At 51.8% G+C, this 14,842-nt stretch overlaps 1 protein-coding gene across 1 annotated transcript in view; it reads right to left on the reverse strand.

Moving 5' to 3' along the window:
• VWF (von Willebrand factor) overlaps positions 1–14,842 on the reverse strand; it is a 176,120-nt gene that overhangs the window by 112,430 nt on the left and 48,848 nt on the right. Inside the window, exons 7-13 of the mRNA XM_031016658.2 lie at positions 13,792–14,008; positions 12,083–12,205; positions 10,792–10,903; positions 9,758–9,804; positions 3,602–3,738; positions 2,709–2,847; positions 1,394–1,494 (exon numbers count right to left, since the gene is read on the reverse strand). Of these exons, the coding sequence (XP_030872518.2) occupies positions 1,394–1,494; positions 2,709–2,847; positions 3,602–3,738; positions 9,758–9,804; positions 10,792–10,903; positions 12,083–12,205; positions 13,792–14,008 (876 nt within the window). The remainder of the gene's footprint in view (positions 1–1,393; positions 1,495–2,708; positions 2,848–3,601; positions 3,739–9,757; positions 9,805–10,791; positions 10,904–12,082; positions 12,206–13,791; positions 14,009–14,842) is intronic.

Here is a 14,842-nt window from a genome sequence, read left to right on the forward strand (position 1 = left end):
GAAACCTGACACCCTGCCCCTGCCACCCAGGATTATAGCAAGGACCCTGTGGAGCACAGGACCCCAGGAGGCAGGAGGAGGCTCTCCAGGGATCCCAGGCATAATCTAGCGCAGTGGTTCTCAAAGTGTGGTCTTGAGACCCATAGGGGTCCCTGAGACTTTCAAGGGGTCTGCAAGACCAAAACTACTTTCATAATACTATGAAGACATTATTTGCCTTTTCCCTCCTCATTCTCTTACAAGTATAGAGTGGAATTTTCCAGAGACCACATGACATGCAATATTGCAAAAGATTGAATGCAGCAGTAGATATGAGAACCCAGCTGTCTCCTATTAAGCCAGCCATTAAAGAAATTTGCAGAAATGTGCAGCAGTGGTATTATTCTTGTTGCTTATTTTTGTTCTGGCAAACAGTTACTTTTCCCCAAAACAGTGATGTTTATATTAATGTGTAGTGGGTTTATTATCATAATTTTTGAATGAGTTAATAAATACATATTTTAAATGTCTCTAATTTAATTTCTAATCTGGTAAATACCAATAAATATAATCCTCCAAAAGATCTTGAGGTTCTCAATAATTTCTAAGAGTGTAAAGGCATTCAAGACCAAAAAGCGAGAACCACTTTTTGTTCTGATGGGAAAGGCATGAGGCAGAGAACTAATCCTCGCTCTGCCATGATAGGGTTGGTGGGGGTCAGAGTGGGATCAGTCCTCTGATCAGAGGAGTCTATCCTAGCCCTGGAAGTTCTGGAGTGCTGGACCGTCCCTCCACTTCCTGTGCCCTGGTTGCCTCATTTATAAAATGGCAGTAATATTTGCACTGTCCACCTGCCAGGGTCATTTCCAGAGAAACAGTGTTGATGGAGGCCCAATGAAAAGTATGGATTGCTATCCAGTGTGATTCCAGGACCACCAAGAACAAGAGGAAGTGGCCCACACATGCAGAGTCCCAGTGTCCAGGGGAAGAATCTGGTGGTTTCCTGAGCAACCTTTCCCGGGCAGGCTTTCTCTTAGCTGAGAGTGCCAATCTGGCTCTTCCCTTACTGCCCACAGTGGGCACCCAGGGAGACACCCCTGCTCCCGGGCCTTGTTTCACCCGGGAGATTGGACAGCAAACCTGCTCCCTCCCCAGCCCCATAAGAGCCCACCCCAGTCTAGAGGCCCTTGGGATAGCAGAGCCCAGCAGGAAGAATCCCCGGGGCCAAGAAGGGGCATCCAGAAAACAAACACCAGCCTCATAAACAAGAGAGGCCTGTTTCTTGCTCTGGGGGTGTAGGCCATGAGGAGAAAGGAATTCTTCTCCCACCACACAAAGCCATTCTACCCAGAGCACAAGGGGTACTTTGTAAGGGTCGGGCCGCAGGGAGCCAGTACCCCGTGAGGGGACCTACCTTCACCAGCAGCCTCCCGCGGCCATCCCAGTCCATCTGCAGGTCCTCCCCGTAGCTGAGGCGCACGGAGGCCGTCACTGTATGCTGGATGCGGAGGTCACCTGGAACCCAGCAGGACAGGACTCAGGCAGAGGTGGGGAGAGGACAGGGTGGTGGCAGGCAGATGTATTTGGGAGGAAATGGGGTGTCTCAAAAGGATGGTAGCACTGAAGAGCAATGACTTAGGGGCAGATGGGGTGGCCATGAGGTTTAAGGGGGTGTCAGGAGGAAGGGTGATCAAGGTGGACAGAGCGCAAATAGGGTCCCCCAGGAAGAAGCCTCTGCACCCCCGCTATGACCTGCCATTCCCCCTACTGCCACAGGAGGGAGGCAGAGGCTCCTGCATCCTGGGCTGTAGGCAGGTGCCCTGGAGCAGAGGGGATCTCTCTAGCATTGACACCATGACACCTGAATGTGCCTGGGACACTCTGCCACTGCACACCACCTCATGTCTGAGCGATGCTGTGTACAACACTGAATACAGCAATTGTTGCTTCTGTGGGAAGGTGGCGACAGATAGGAGCATACCCCTTGCCCTGGGGGAACAAACATATCTTATAAGGAGACACACAGCATAACACCCATGGACGTGCTGGGTACCCACTAGCCCAAGTTCATCTGCTGTGTGCAATGCTAGGATAATGGGCGACAAAGTGGCCAGCAGTTGTGGAAAAGAAGGAAGAGTCTGAGAGCCACTTTGAGTGTGAAGTTTGGGAGCTTTACCACGCAAAAGCAGGTTTGCTTTGACAGGCACAGTGCAACCCAGGTTTGACAGGCACAGTGCAACCCGGGTGAAGATACTGGACAGGTAGGTTTTTTGCTACCTCTAGACAGGCCAGAGGGTCACCTGGCCTCGCCCCAAGTGGCATCCTATGGTGCAACATCACCAGCCACCCCCGATCTCTCAGCATCAGCCTCTGCCCCTGTCCCACCCCAGAGCAAACCAGAACCACCTGCCCAAGACTCAACTCGCCCCTTTGGTTCAAGCCAAATAAAAATCCTCTCGGTTCCGTTTTCCCATCTACACTCTGTCCCAGGCCTAGAGCAACCTCTTCATCTATAGGCTTCCTTCTCTAGTCTTCCTCCTCCAGGAAGCCTTCCTTTTTTGGAGGGATACATGCCAAGCACCCCACCCTGCCCTGCAAAGATAACTCTCCATCACATTCCCATGGAAGAGGCATGCAGGTCCTTAAGGACAGTGGCCAGGGTTGAGAAGGAGGGTGCTAAGGGATGGGCTGTGCCAGCCCCAGGCCTGATGGAGCAGGACGAAGCATACCTTTCAGGAGGGGGAGCTGGACGTCCTGGCCATCCATGGCAACTCCTCCCCCATGCTTCAGTTTCACTAGGCTGTTGTGCAGGCCAGGCAGCCGGAGGGTGACGGAGCGGGTGCACACAGCGTCGCGGTCATCAGCACACTGCCAAGAGGGAACACAGGGTGACTTTGCTGCACCCCCTGCCTATCCAGCTCCCCAGCCCAGGACCCTCTTAATCAGAGAAAGGCCTCAACCCCAGAGAGCCTCTGGCCTTCTCACAACCTACAACTCCATTCTCCCAGAATACTCCATGTGAATGGGCCCCACTAGAGTTGTGCAGCAAGAAGGCCTGCTAAGTGCATCCTTGCACACGTCTTTTCCCAGCCTGGCCCAGTCTCTTATAAAGAACCATGGGCCTCTGCTTCATCGTGTTCCTTGGACCTACTGTTCCAAAGAGAATCAAAGACTTTGATCCTCAAGGAAAGCCCTGTGCATTCTCTTCATCCTCATCTTTGCTTCCATCCCTACAGAAAGGAAGCCACGCACGTACAACAGAGTTCAGAACAGAAGACCAGCCCTCTTTGCCCCCACCCCAGCCATCCCCAGCTCCAAACATCAGAGGGTTAGTTATGGGGGCAACAGGCTAGACCCGAGGAGGATGCTTCCACTGGGTGGTGAGCTGAGCCAGCCCTGAGGAGGCATTATTGTCAGGGCAGGATGCCTTCCTCCAGCAACTAGGGAGAGAGGGGATGGGCTGGGTTTCTGGATGAATGAGGGGCTAACTGAAGTCTGGAAGAGACCTCCCTCATGCACAGAAAGCAATGGCCCACACCTTCCAGGGGCTGCCCACTCAGCCTAGCAGCTATGCAGCACCTTGGGCTACCACCCGACCAGGTGCCGGGCTAGCAAAGCTCACCTGGACGGTCTCAATGACAATGGAGAAGGAGTGGTCCTGGCAATCCCGGGCCAGCAGGTACTGGCAAATCCCACTGAAGGTGAAGTATCTGTTGTCAAAGCTCTTGAAGTGGGATTGACCTGTGACGAGGCACTCCCCTGGAGAGACACAGAGGAAGAGAGAAGAATGGGAGGTGAGGGACCTCCCCTGGGGTGGCCAAGGTGGAATGCATATGCAAGCAGGGCGCCCTCTCCCCAAAACTGCATGGACGTCCTTTGCCCACACCAGTCTAAAAACGAGTTCTACGAGAGAATTCGGTCCCTGCTCCTAAAACTGCAAGATGTCAGAGCTGGGTCATTCAGGTCGAGGCCTCATTTTACAGATGGGGCAACTAAGGAAGGTGACAGAGCCACACTCAGTCAGTGGTGGAACCACGCAGGAACCCACGCTCCTGCTTCCAGGCTCCCTGCAGCCTCCCCTCCTCCCTCACAGCTCACTGCCATGTCCCACGCTTCCTGCTTGCATCAGGGCCACACCAGCCTCAGACTGGTGCCAGCGGAATGCCTGGCCAGGGGGAGGCTGCCCAATAGCACAGGGTTCTCTGAACCTGAGTGTGGAGGGGCTCTGGGACACAGTGTCACCCCTGGAGCGTCCCTGGAGGCCAGGTGGCAGAGTAGGCAGCCCAGAGGCAGGATGAGGTGGGAGGGTGAAGCGGGACAGTCTTGGAGCTCAGCAGTGAAAATGGGGACTCCATCCTCCTCACCAGCAGAGGGGCAACTCTAAGGCCATTGCTTTCTGCGTCCTCAGAGGGGCAAGCCCACGCTGTGACTCCAGCCAGGGCCAATGGGGAACCAGGAGGCCATCTGCCCATGATCTCACCACTACCCAGGCAGTGCTGACCTCGGCACAGCCAGCTTCCCAGCCCAGGCTGACACATCTGTGGGTGGGGACTAGGACTCCCCTTCATCACCCTGCAACCCAAAGCCCTCAACTTGTCCCCACCCTAATTCCCATGCCACCTCCCCGACGCCCCAGCCTAGGCTCCATACTTGTGGCCCAATGCACCTCCAAACTGAGAGCACACATCCTGGAAGGTGTCCTGGCAGGGGCAGGCCTCTGCCAATGTCTCCAGTGATTCTCCATCAACCTGCCTGGTTTGAGGCAATCCCATCTTCAGGGCCAAACATGGACCCATTAAAGCTGAAAAGGGCATCTGGATCCCTTCCCAATCTCCCCTATGTATTTCCTCCACCTGCTCTCATCTTTGCTATCTACTCTACAGAAAAAGAAATATATATATAGAGAGAGAGACCATTGCCATTTGGTGAAGGAGGAAGACTTTTCCCACCCAGCCACTCTACGGTGCATGTGTGAGTTCCTTCCTCTAAGGATCAAAGCAAAGATGAGGACACATAGAGTGCACAGGCCTTCCTCTGAGACCCTCCAAACAGCAGAAGCTTGGCTGTCTACAGCACTACCTCAGCCTCCACCTGAAGTTCCCCCTTTGGGGAACAGATGCTAGACCAACGCTGGAGAGACAAATGTAAGAGGGTCCTACAGACCATCCTATGTGGGCCCAGCTCCAGGGGCTAATGCTAGCCCTGTCACACAGCCAAGGGGCCCCCAAAAGGCACAGAGAGATTCTAGCTTGTCAAGGACAAGCTCCACAGGCCCTGACCGTCTGGCACTTCATGCTCACATGTGCCCTGACAGGCCCAGCCAGGGGCCAGGCTAGACTGTGCAGTCCTGGACCCAGGTGTGGGCCCGCCTTTGGGATGTGTATGAAGGCAGGATTAAGGATGAGGTGCCTCAGGGATGTACACATCCCTCTGCCTGGTCCCCAGGACAGCGGATCCCTTCCGGGACAGCATGGGTCAGGAGGGCACATCCAGCCCAGAGGAAATGAGGAGAAAGTGGAGAGGCCCCAGATCACTCCCATCAGCATGGCCCACCTTCTCCGCTGCCCCCTCTAGAAGAGCAGGAGTGAGGGGTGACTCTTCGTGGAGGACAGAGCAGGCCACAAGATAGGGGCCAGGATCGTCCCAGCCCATTCTGGATGTGCTGTAATTTCAAGTTCAGTGAGGTCTCAGGAAAGCCTTTTTGAACTGACCATTTTTCAGAAATTATCATCATTCTACAAACACAGTAATATGGTCATTTGTGTCAAATGTCTTGACCCCAGGGCAGTAAAAATGGGTGGGAATTCTTCCCCCTGCCTTTCTGTGTTTTCTCAGAGCACTCTTATCTAAGCAAGAAAATGGACTTCTGTCTTCTTTAACAATACCCAGGAAAAGAAGGGTCAACGAGAAATGTGCAAATATTCAAAAGGAAAACTTTCAGGGCCAGCATCTAATCGTCTCATCTGATTTCCTTCTCTGACCTTCACTGACTTGTGTTCCCAAGTTTCTCACAAATCAGAAGTCTAAATATTATATGAGCTTATCTCCTCGGTACAACTGAGCAACAGAGCCACAAACACAGGAAAATGGGTGGGTGAGCTGCCAGGTAGCCATTAGCCACGGGAGCTAGAATGTCAGCCAGAACTACGGGCCATGCGAACACGCGCACCCATCCTCCACCCAGGATGGGACACTAGGATATTCCCCATCAGTCAGCAGCAGGCAGCCCCCAACGAACAGCGGGCCCACCACTAGATGGAGATGGGCACTGGAAGTTTGGCGAATGAATGAAAGGCAGGTGATTCCTAAAACCGCACTTAAAAAAAAAAAAAAAGAACATCCAGGCCGGGCCGTCATGGCTCACGCCTATAATCTCAGCACTTTGGGAGGCCGAGGAGGGGCGGATCACCCAAGGTCAGGAGTTCGAGACCAGCCTGGCCAACATGGTGAAACCCCGTCTCTACTAAAAATACAAAAAAATTAGCCGGGTGTGGTGGCAGGTGCCTGTAATCCCAGCTACTCGGGAGGCTGAGGCAGGAGAATTGCTTGAACCCAGGAGGCAGAGGTTGCAGTGAGCTGAGATCACGCCACTGCACTCCAGCTTGGGCAACTGAGTGAAACTCTGTCTCAAAAAAAAAAAAAAAATCCAGAAGTTAAAGCAGATCCATTTCTATGTGAATAAAGATCCTGCCTCATGAAAAAAAAACAAAACGGAACCTCTCATCTAATGGAAGCACATTACCTCTTCTAAACAAACCCTTTGGTTTGCAGTAGTGAGCCCTGGACGCAGCTGCCCTGCTCCAGGCCATTTGTTTCCCCAGCCCCACAACCCTTTACCTCCCAAAGCCTTCCCTGCAGAAATGCCCAACCCACAGGCCTTTAGCAAAGCAACTCAGACTTCCACCAGATGCAAATTGTCACCAAAGCCTGCAACATAATCTCTACCAAATGTGCAAGATGCATTTCTTTTTTTTTTTCCTGAGACAGTCTCGCTCTGTTGCCTGGCGTGGAGTGCAGTGGCGCCATCTCAGCTCACTGAAGACTCTATCTCCGGGGCTCTCACAATTCTCCTGCCTCAGCTTCCCGAGTAGCTGAGATTACAGGCATGTGCCACCATGCCCAGCTAATTTCTGTGGGTTTTTTGTTTTTGTTTTTGTTTTTAGTATAGACAGGGTTTCACCATTGGCCAGGTTGGTCTCAAACTCCTGACCTCAAATGATCCACCTGCCTTGGCCTCCCAAAGTGCTGGGATTACAGGCATGAGCTGCCGCGCCTGGCCCAAGATGCATTTTTTTTTCTTTTTCTTCCTTTTTTTTTTTTTTTTTTTGCGTGTGTGTGTGTGTGTGTGTGTGTGTGTGTGATAGGATCTCTGTCACCCAGCAGGCTGGAGTGCAGTGATGCCATCACAGCTCACTGCAGCCTTAATCTCCCAGGCTCAAGCGATCCCCCCATCTCAGCCTCCCAAGTACCTGGAACTACAGGCACACACCACTATGCCTGGCTAATGTTTGTATTTTTTGTAGCCATGGGGTTTCACCATGTTGCCCAGGCTGGTCTCCAACTCCTGGGCTCAAGCGATCTGCCCACTGAGCCTCCCAAAGAGCTGGGATTACAGGCGTGAGCCACCATGCCTGGCATAAGATACATTTCCAAGTGCTCCATGGAAACCATCTCATTGATTGCTCCTATGAAGTGCTCATTATTATCCCCAGTTTACAGATGAGGAAACTGAAGCATAGAGAAGTTCAACTCCTCCAAGTTCCCAAAGAAACTGAACAGGGATCTGAATACGGGCAGGTCAGTCCAGCTGCAGAGCCCAGAGCCCTTGATGCCACCTAAAACTGCCTCCCGGGTTGGCTCCTACCATTTCTCATACGGCTGATGTCATTCTAATCCTCCTCCAGAGGCTGCAGAGAAGCTCTGGCCTGCTCCTCACTTTACAAGCAGAGCCAAGCATATCCCCTCCAGAACCATACTGCCTATTCTTCCTATCAGAAGCTCTATCTGCAGTCATCACACTGGGAGCATCAGACAGCCCCACTGCCTGCTGAGTCATCGCAGGGTGTGGAAATATGCTCGTGTGCGTGGGTGCAAATGGACCAGGAGGCAATGATCAACAAAACTCCGAAACTAGAAAAAGATGGTCAGAGCCAGGGCTTTGAGAATGCAGAGAAGAGCGTAGTGGTTTTGTTGGCAAAATATCAAACCACTTAGTAGACAGAATTGACACTGTTTATCTTTTCATCAAGACATCAAGAGAATGTCTTACATCCTCAGCAAAGTCATCTTCTAGATTTTGAATTGAAGACCAGAGGACTGTATTGTCTGCCCCAGAAAACAGTCCATCATGTACATAGTTGGTGTTCAAATAGTACTTGGATGAATGGACAGGTGGAAGGATGATGCACGGAAGATTCACCCTACAGTAAGTACTTGTTAAAACTTCCTAATCTGGTGGTTACAAACGTCTAAAAAAAACACACACAATAAACTGAATTCCTAATTCCATCCACTGTGGCTCACAGATCTCATAAAATGAGTGCTTATTATTTAAATGTTAAAAGTGTTTTCACAGGTTAATTGCAGCAACTCATATGTCTTCCAAAGAGCTCCTTTAGTCTTGGACATGGTGTAATTACGTTCAGTGGAGCAAAGATATCCCTTTCAAGAGCAATCTTTTCTCCTTCGTGCCTTCTTTAAGGGTTACACAAAAGATAACCTGGCTGGGTGACCATCTCTTTGCAAGACTAACTGATCTAGCCCACATCTAGTTCCAGAATTTTCCCAGTGTAGAGGGCACTGGATGAGGTCCTGAGTCATCCCAAAGTCTTTAACTCACAAACCCTAAATACAATCCTAGGTATCCAAGCTCAACCCACTTCAGGCCACCAAAGGTTAGGACCGGGAAGGAGAAGAAAGGGAAGGGAAAAAGTAAGAAGTCAGGCAGTTGTGAGTTCAAGCCCTGGCTCTGCCTCGTAGCAGCTGTGTGACTTTGGGCAAGTCATTTAACCTCTCTAGGTCTGTTTCTGCTTTCCTAAAATGAGAATAAATTGCACCTGCCTCACAGGTTGTAACCGGAAAGTGTTTAGCACAGTGGCCAACACATAGAAAACACCACGTGAGTGAGCACAGAGGGCAAGGTCTGAGGTCATTGGAAGGTGGGGCAGAAGGGAGCTTTGAATGGGCAAGGTTTGCAGTAAATAGAATAGAGTTGGGGCCAAACAGAGGAGAAAGCAAATGGCAGAGATTGCTCAATAATTTTTCCTAAGCAGATTTTCCAGGGCAGGGACAGGATGGGAGGAATCATTTGGTGACCTGGTTTTCTGAGCTCTTGGACCACCCCATGGTCTTCATATTAGGCATTCTGGAAAATTCCATTAGAACTGTCCCTTCAAGCCTAAAGAATTACCAGGCCCTTCTACTTCTTAATTTTCCAAAGAATGTGTATCCTCTTTGTTTAGTCAATCATGACCATACAGGCCTTACAGCTCATCAACCTTAATCCTTTCAGCAAACAGGTAATAAGGACAGACAATAACATCTGAATGCAGGTGCATTCTCCCCTTTCAGCTGTTGCAGGGCTCCCACCTCTGGCCTGTGAATGGGTTAGCAAAGCTGGTACCTGAACCCAGAGCTGGGGTCACGTGGTTGCAGCCAACCTGTGCAGAGAGGGCAACTTCTCGCTGCCTTGAGGTGTGGCCCTCCCTGTCTGGTAAGAAAGGAGGAGACGCCTCCCCATTCAGGGAAGGAGGAAGAGAATGAGCGGCAGGTCGCCTACCTGGACATTCTTCATTGCTGCAGATCCACTGGCTGTTTCGGCAAATGCTGTTGGGGGGAAAAAGCACAGGTCATTGGTGGTTCTGCAAACACAAGGGTATGCAAATGGATTTAGAGCTCATGGTAGTTATCACAGTCCCCAAACGAAGGGATGTGGGAAAAGAAAGGAGCTGGTGCTAGCAGAATCTTCATAGGGTTAAAATTGTACAGGACAGAGCTTTGGCCACAAAGGAATCTTAGAGATATTACCCAGGGGAAGAAACCCCAACAGAGAAAAAGAAGAAAGAAAAAAAGAACTACCTGATCCCCCTGGAAATCTACTCAGATACCAAGAAGTCAAATTCCTACCCCACACACAGTGAGTGGCAGAGAGCAAGAGAGCGATATGGAAATGGGTAGCTCCCAGCCCAGAAGTGTGGTGGGCGGTGGCCGACTGAGAACCTGGGGGCTCAGTGCACACAGAAGGCTGCTAAGATAGCAAAGGGAGGAGGCCTGGGGACCAAACGAGTTGTCCCTGCTGTGCAGGAGACTGGCAAAGCCAGCCAGAGGTGACATCCAGGGGTGCTTCTTGAGATGACAGAAGCCAGGCTGGGCCTGGCCTACTGCAGGGACCAAGGAAGGGCAGACTGGTGTGAGTTTCCACTGGCCACTGCAACTCCCTACCACCTAGCAGATGAGAGATTTCAAGGAGAAAAGGACCTACGTGCTGCTTAGTGATACAGCCCTCCTCCGGGGGAAAGGATCATTTATGAAAGCATAGTTTGGAGGGACAGCTAGAGATGACGTCTGCACGTGAAGGATCCTGCCCTTCCTGACCTCCCCATCTTCAAGGCTTATTTATCTGTAATATACTCTTTGCTCCCCATCATTGCCTGCCACACCTGTCCCTAGCCCCCACCAGTAGCCTCCAACTCAGTCTCTTCTTTCTTGGCACGGTCCAGGTTCCTTTCCACCTGCCACCACCCCTGCTGACCCAGCTTCCCTCCCCAGTCCCCCGGGAAGGTCTCCCAGAGCACGCTGCGCAGCCCCCATTACCAGGTGTTGCAGTCTCGAGAGAGGGAGGCGCCGGGAGGGTAGCGTTTTCCGGAATGCACGCAGGGACACTCGGTGCTCTCCACGCAGAGGCCTTCATCCAGGAGCTGTCCCTCTGGGGTCAAGGGCATCAAGACAAAGGCCTCAACATTGTCATTGCGTCACTCATGCCACAACTATAGAATCCCCAGGGACAATGGTTGGGTTTCTTCCAGGAAGCTCAAAGAACTTGTTCTGTGGTGTTTATCTTTCACATAATGCAATATAAGGAAGGGAAATTCCTCATCTCCATTACTACAGATGAAGACATGAGCAAAAGAATTTTGTTCCAGGTCATCCAGTAGGGGAGGCACAAGTCTGGGCTTAGGGCTTCTTCCAGGAAGCTCAAGAATGTGTGTGCTGCTTCCCTTACACATTAATGCAACGTGAGAGGGAGAAGACTACTCATCACCATTCCACAGATGAAGGAAGGGAGTCAAGAGTTTTGTTCAAGTTCTTCCAGTAGAGAAGTCATGAGTTGAAACACACAGGACTCACTCTCAATAACGTTTTTTTTTTTTTTTTTGAGACCGAGTCTCGTTCTGTCACCCAGGATGGAGTGCAGTGGTACGATCTCGGTTCACTGCAACTTCCGCCGCCTGGGTTCAAGTGATTCTCCTGCCTCAGTTTCCCAAGTAGCTGGGATTATAGGTGTGCACCACCACCCCCAGCTAATTTTTGTATTTTTAGTGGAGACGGGATTTCACCATGTTGGCCAGGCTGGTCTCAAACTCCTGAACTCAAGTGATCCGCCCATCTCGGCTTCCAAAAGTGCTGGGATTACCGGCATGAGCCACCGCGCCCAGCCTTGCTCTCAGTAATTAAACAGGGGTTTTTCCCAAAGCCCACCAAGCCTCCCCTGAAAAGACTTTCTAGTGCAGAGCCCTTTTTCAGTTGAGCTCACATGACAAGCCCAGGAGATTTTTTTCCCAGATCGGTTCCCTGACACACCTAATTGAGAAAACAGCTCAGCTCAGATAGGCCACGAGTTCCCCAAACAAAGTTACTGTTGGGGCCCAGGCCACCCTCCAATTCGACACAAGTGCGTTCATGGATACAGTACAACAGGACCACGTACATTAAAAATAAAGACCAGCTCAATCCTGATCACGCTGGACAAAGACATTTAAAAACTTAATAAAAGGCTTCTGATTTCAGCAATGGGGAGCAAACACAAGTGGCCTTCATCTCGCTTCCCAAAGCCAAGGGTGCTGGCAAGGTCTCTGATCTGTAAATAAAGTGGAAAGTTCATTACCAGGGCAGCTGCAGCCATCCACGCATCGCTCCTGACACATTTCATTGACGTGCAGGCTCTGGCAGGTCCTGGCGCAAGGGGACACACACTGCTTATACTCCATACCAGCAGGGCACACTGGGCCTGAAAAGGAACATCAAAGGGGTCTACCCAGGGCAGGTCCCACCGGTGCATCATCTCACCAGCCATGCCACAGCCTGAGCCTCTCGTGCCCACTCTGACTGCTCCCCTCTGTCTTCAGCCTTCCAGGGCCTTCTCGGCCCCAGTGAGCCACGTGCCCCCCTGAGGCCACCCCTCCCTTAGATGAACATCTTCCATCTTGTGAGGCCCTTACCAAGACCCACTGGGGGCACCCAGGACCCCCACCCTTCCCCTTGGTCGCCTGCTCTCCATGTACAACTTGGCATTCTTTTCCTCCCCTTCACCTAAAACCCTTTCAGAGTGACACCAAACTCCTCTAGGCTCAAAACAAGTGGAGTCCTACGACAAAGCAAGGAGCCATGGTGCCCTCCATCCCATCCCTCCTCCTTTTCCCCATGAAATTGGCCCCAATCAAATGCCCCGCCCAGCACAGGGCACATTTGCCTGCATGCTGACACTCATTCCATATTTATTTCCACTCTGCCGCAAGGCTGCCTTCACAGATATCACCTAAGCACTCTCTGTTCTTCCCAATGGAACCAGCTCCTCACTGCAAGGACAGGCTCTCCTCCTTCCTCTCTCTACCCTGTAGCTGAGCGACATTCAGGCCGACTGAAAGACCGAAACACATAAGCACTCTTTTCTTGGCTTTCTGACACCAAACTATTGCCCCTTAACCCTTCTCCAAGATACATCAGGTATCTCCCCTACCCTACATTCACAGACCTAAAAAAAAAAAAAACAGCCACTTGGCTTTACAGAGAAGAAACCAGCTACTAGCATCCTCCTTCCTCACACCCCCACCACAGGCAGAAAGTTCGAATTCAGCAGCTATTTGCCACACACTGAGACACACGTGTGCAGTGTAAAGATGTGGCCAGCTCAGCTCATCTGTGGAACCATCGCAGACTGCTTATCCGTCTGCATGGCTTTTAATCACTGGAAGGGCTGGGGAAAGAGGAGACTTCTTGCAAGTTGACCTCAGAAGTCCCCACTTAGTCCTGATAATTTGGGGACAGTGACCATAACTAGGCACCCATTGAGACTGGAAGATGAAACACACAGCACCACGAGTAAGGCAGGAGGGATAGCGGTCATTAGCCTGGAGGAGAGAGATTTAATAAAAGAGAAGAACTTAATGAATGCTTTCTGCTCTCTCAAAGATCACCACACACGGACAGGCAGGTCAGCGTCCTGCTCCTCATCAATTCGGGCGGGCAGGCGGTGAAGACAAAAACCAAAACCGCAACTGCCAAGATCTTGGTGGGAAGCAGAGAACACTGTGTGAGTGCAGGGGTCGGGTTTCCTGAGGGAAGTCAGGGGGCGCCAGGGGAGGCGTGGGGGCGGGACGGAGGCAGGGCAGGACACGGGGCTTTGGGAAGCCCGTCTGACAGAGGGCAGGAGCCATTCAGGAAATGGGTCCAGGACACGTGGGTTTGCAGTCACTGGCTGGCTGGGTGTGGTAAAGCCGCACGTACGTGACACAGCCCCGAAGCACCCTAAGGGACACCACCCAGGACAGACCGTTCATCCCCGGCAGGGCAGGACGGGGCAGGGGGCCGACTTACTGCACGCGCTGTGGTCGGTCCAGCCGTACAGCACCATTCCCTCCTGGGCACAGGTCCGGGCGTACTCCAGGAAGGCAGGGCAGGCGCACTCCAGCCCCCCAGCACACTCACACAACGTCTTCTCACACAGGGCCACGAAAGGCTCGGGGTCCACCAGAGGGTGGCAGCGGGCAAACACCGAGGTGCTCTTCAGAAGCTGGCACTGCTCCCACAGGCCCTGCAGGAAGAGGGGCCGCCTCAGCGGTATGCTCCATTAGTGTCTCCCTGAGTGTGGCACTGAGACTTAGCCCTGCTAGGGAAACCAAGGCAGCTCCCTCAGCACCTGGGACAGGCTGGCACCAAGCACATGCATGTGTTCAATGCACCAGCCCATCGACGAAGGAAAAGATGCCGGATCCGTGCAATGTGAAGTAGACCAAGGCTAAGGTTACATCCTAGACTGAGTCCTGGAAATGCAGAGTCCAAGGCCCTGGATTGCCGTGGTGGGCAGTGTCCTAGGAACGGACAGAGGATGGAGAGAAGCACAAAGAGCATGCGCCCTGGAGTTGGCCTGGGTGGCTGCAGAGTCCAGGAATGCTGTCAGCATCGGTTCTGCACTGACCTGGTCAGCTCCCCTCCCTGACCTTGATCTTCTTCACTATGAATGAGGGGGATGGGACAAGGGGCTTTATAAAGTAGAGATTCCTGGGTCTCACCCTAGGAGATCTGAATTCAGTAGTTTGGGGATGGGGTTCAGCAAGATTTTTTTTTTGAAACACTCCCCAGGTGATTGCTGGGGCCAGAAGGGACCAGTTCCTGTCAGCAACAGCATGCGCTGATTCTGTGGAATGTCCCAGACACACTGCAGCAGGCACGAGTATTCTTGGTTCTACCACTTTGCTGATGCCCTCAACCTGATAACACAGGCAGCTTTGCAATTGTCATCATTTCCTACTTCTGCTCACTCACGAGTATCAACGACCCCACGTTTTACCTAGAAACATCTCTCCATTCTGTATGTTAATGACTCTAAATACACCTTTTTCCCCCACTGTAACATCTCTGAAGTTGG

The sequence above is a fragment of the Gorilla gorilla genome, chromosome 10 (genome assembly GCF_029281585.2).
Source record: "Gorilla gorilla gorilla isolate KB3781 chromosome 10, NHGRI_mGorGor1-v2.1_pri, whole genome shotgun sequence".
In the NCBI taxonomy this organism is placed as follows: domain Eukaryota; kingdom Metazoa; phylum Chordata; class Mammalia; order Primates; family Hominidae; genus Gorilla; species Gorilla gorilla.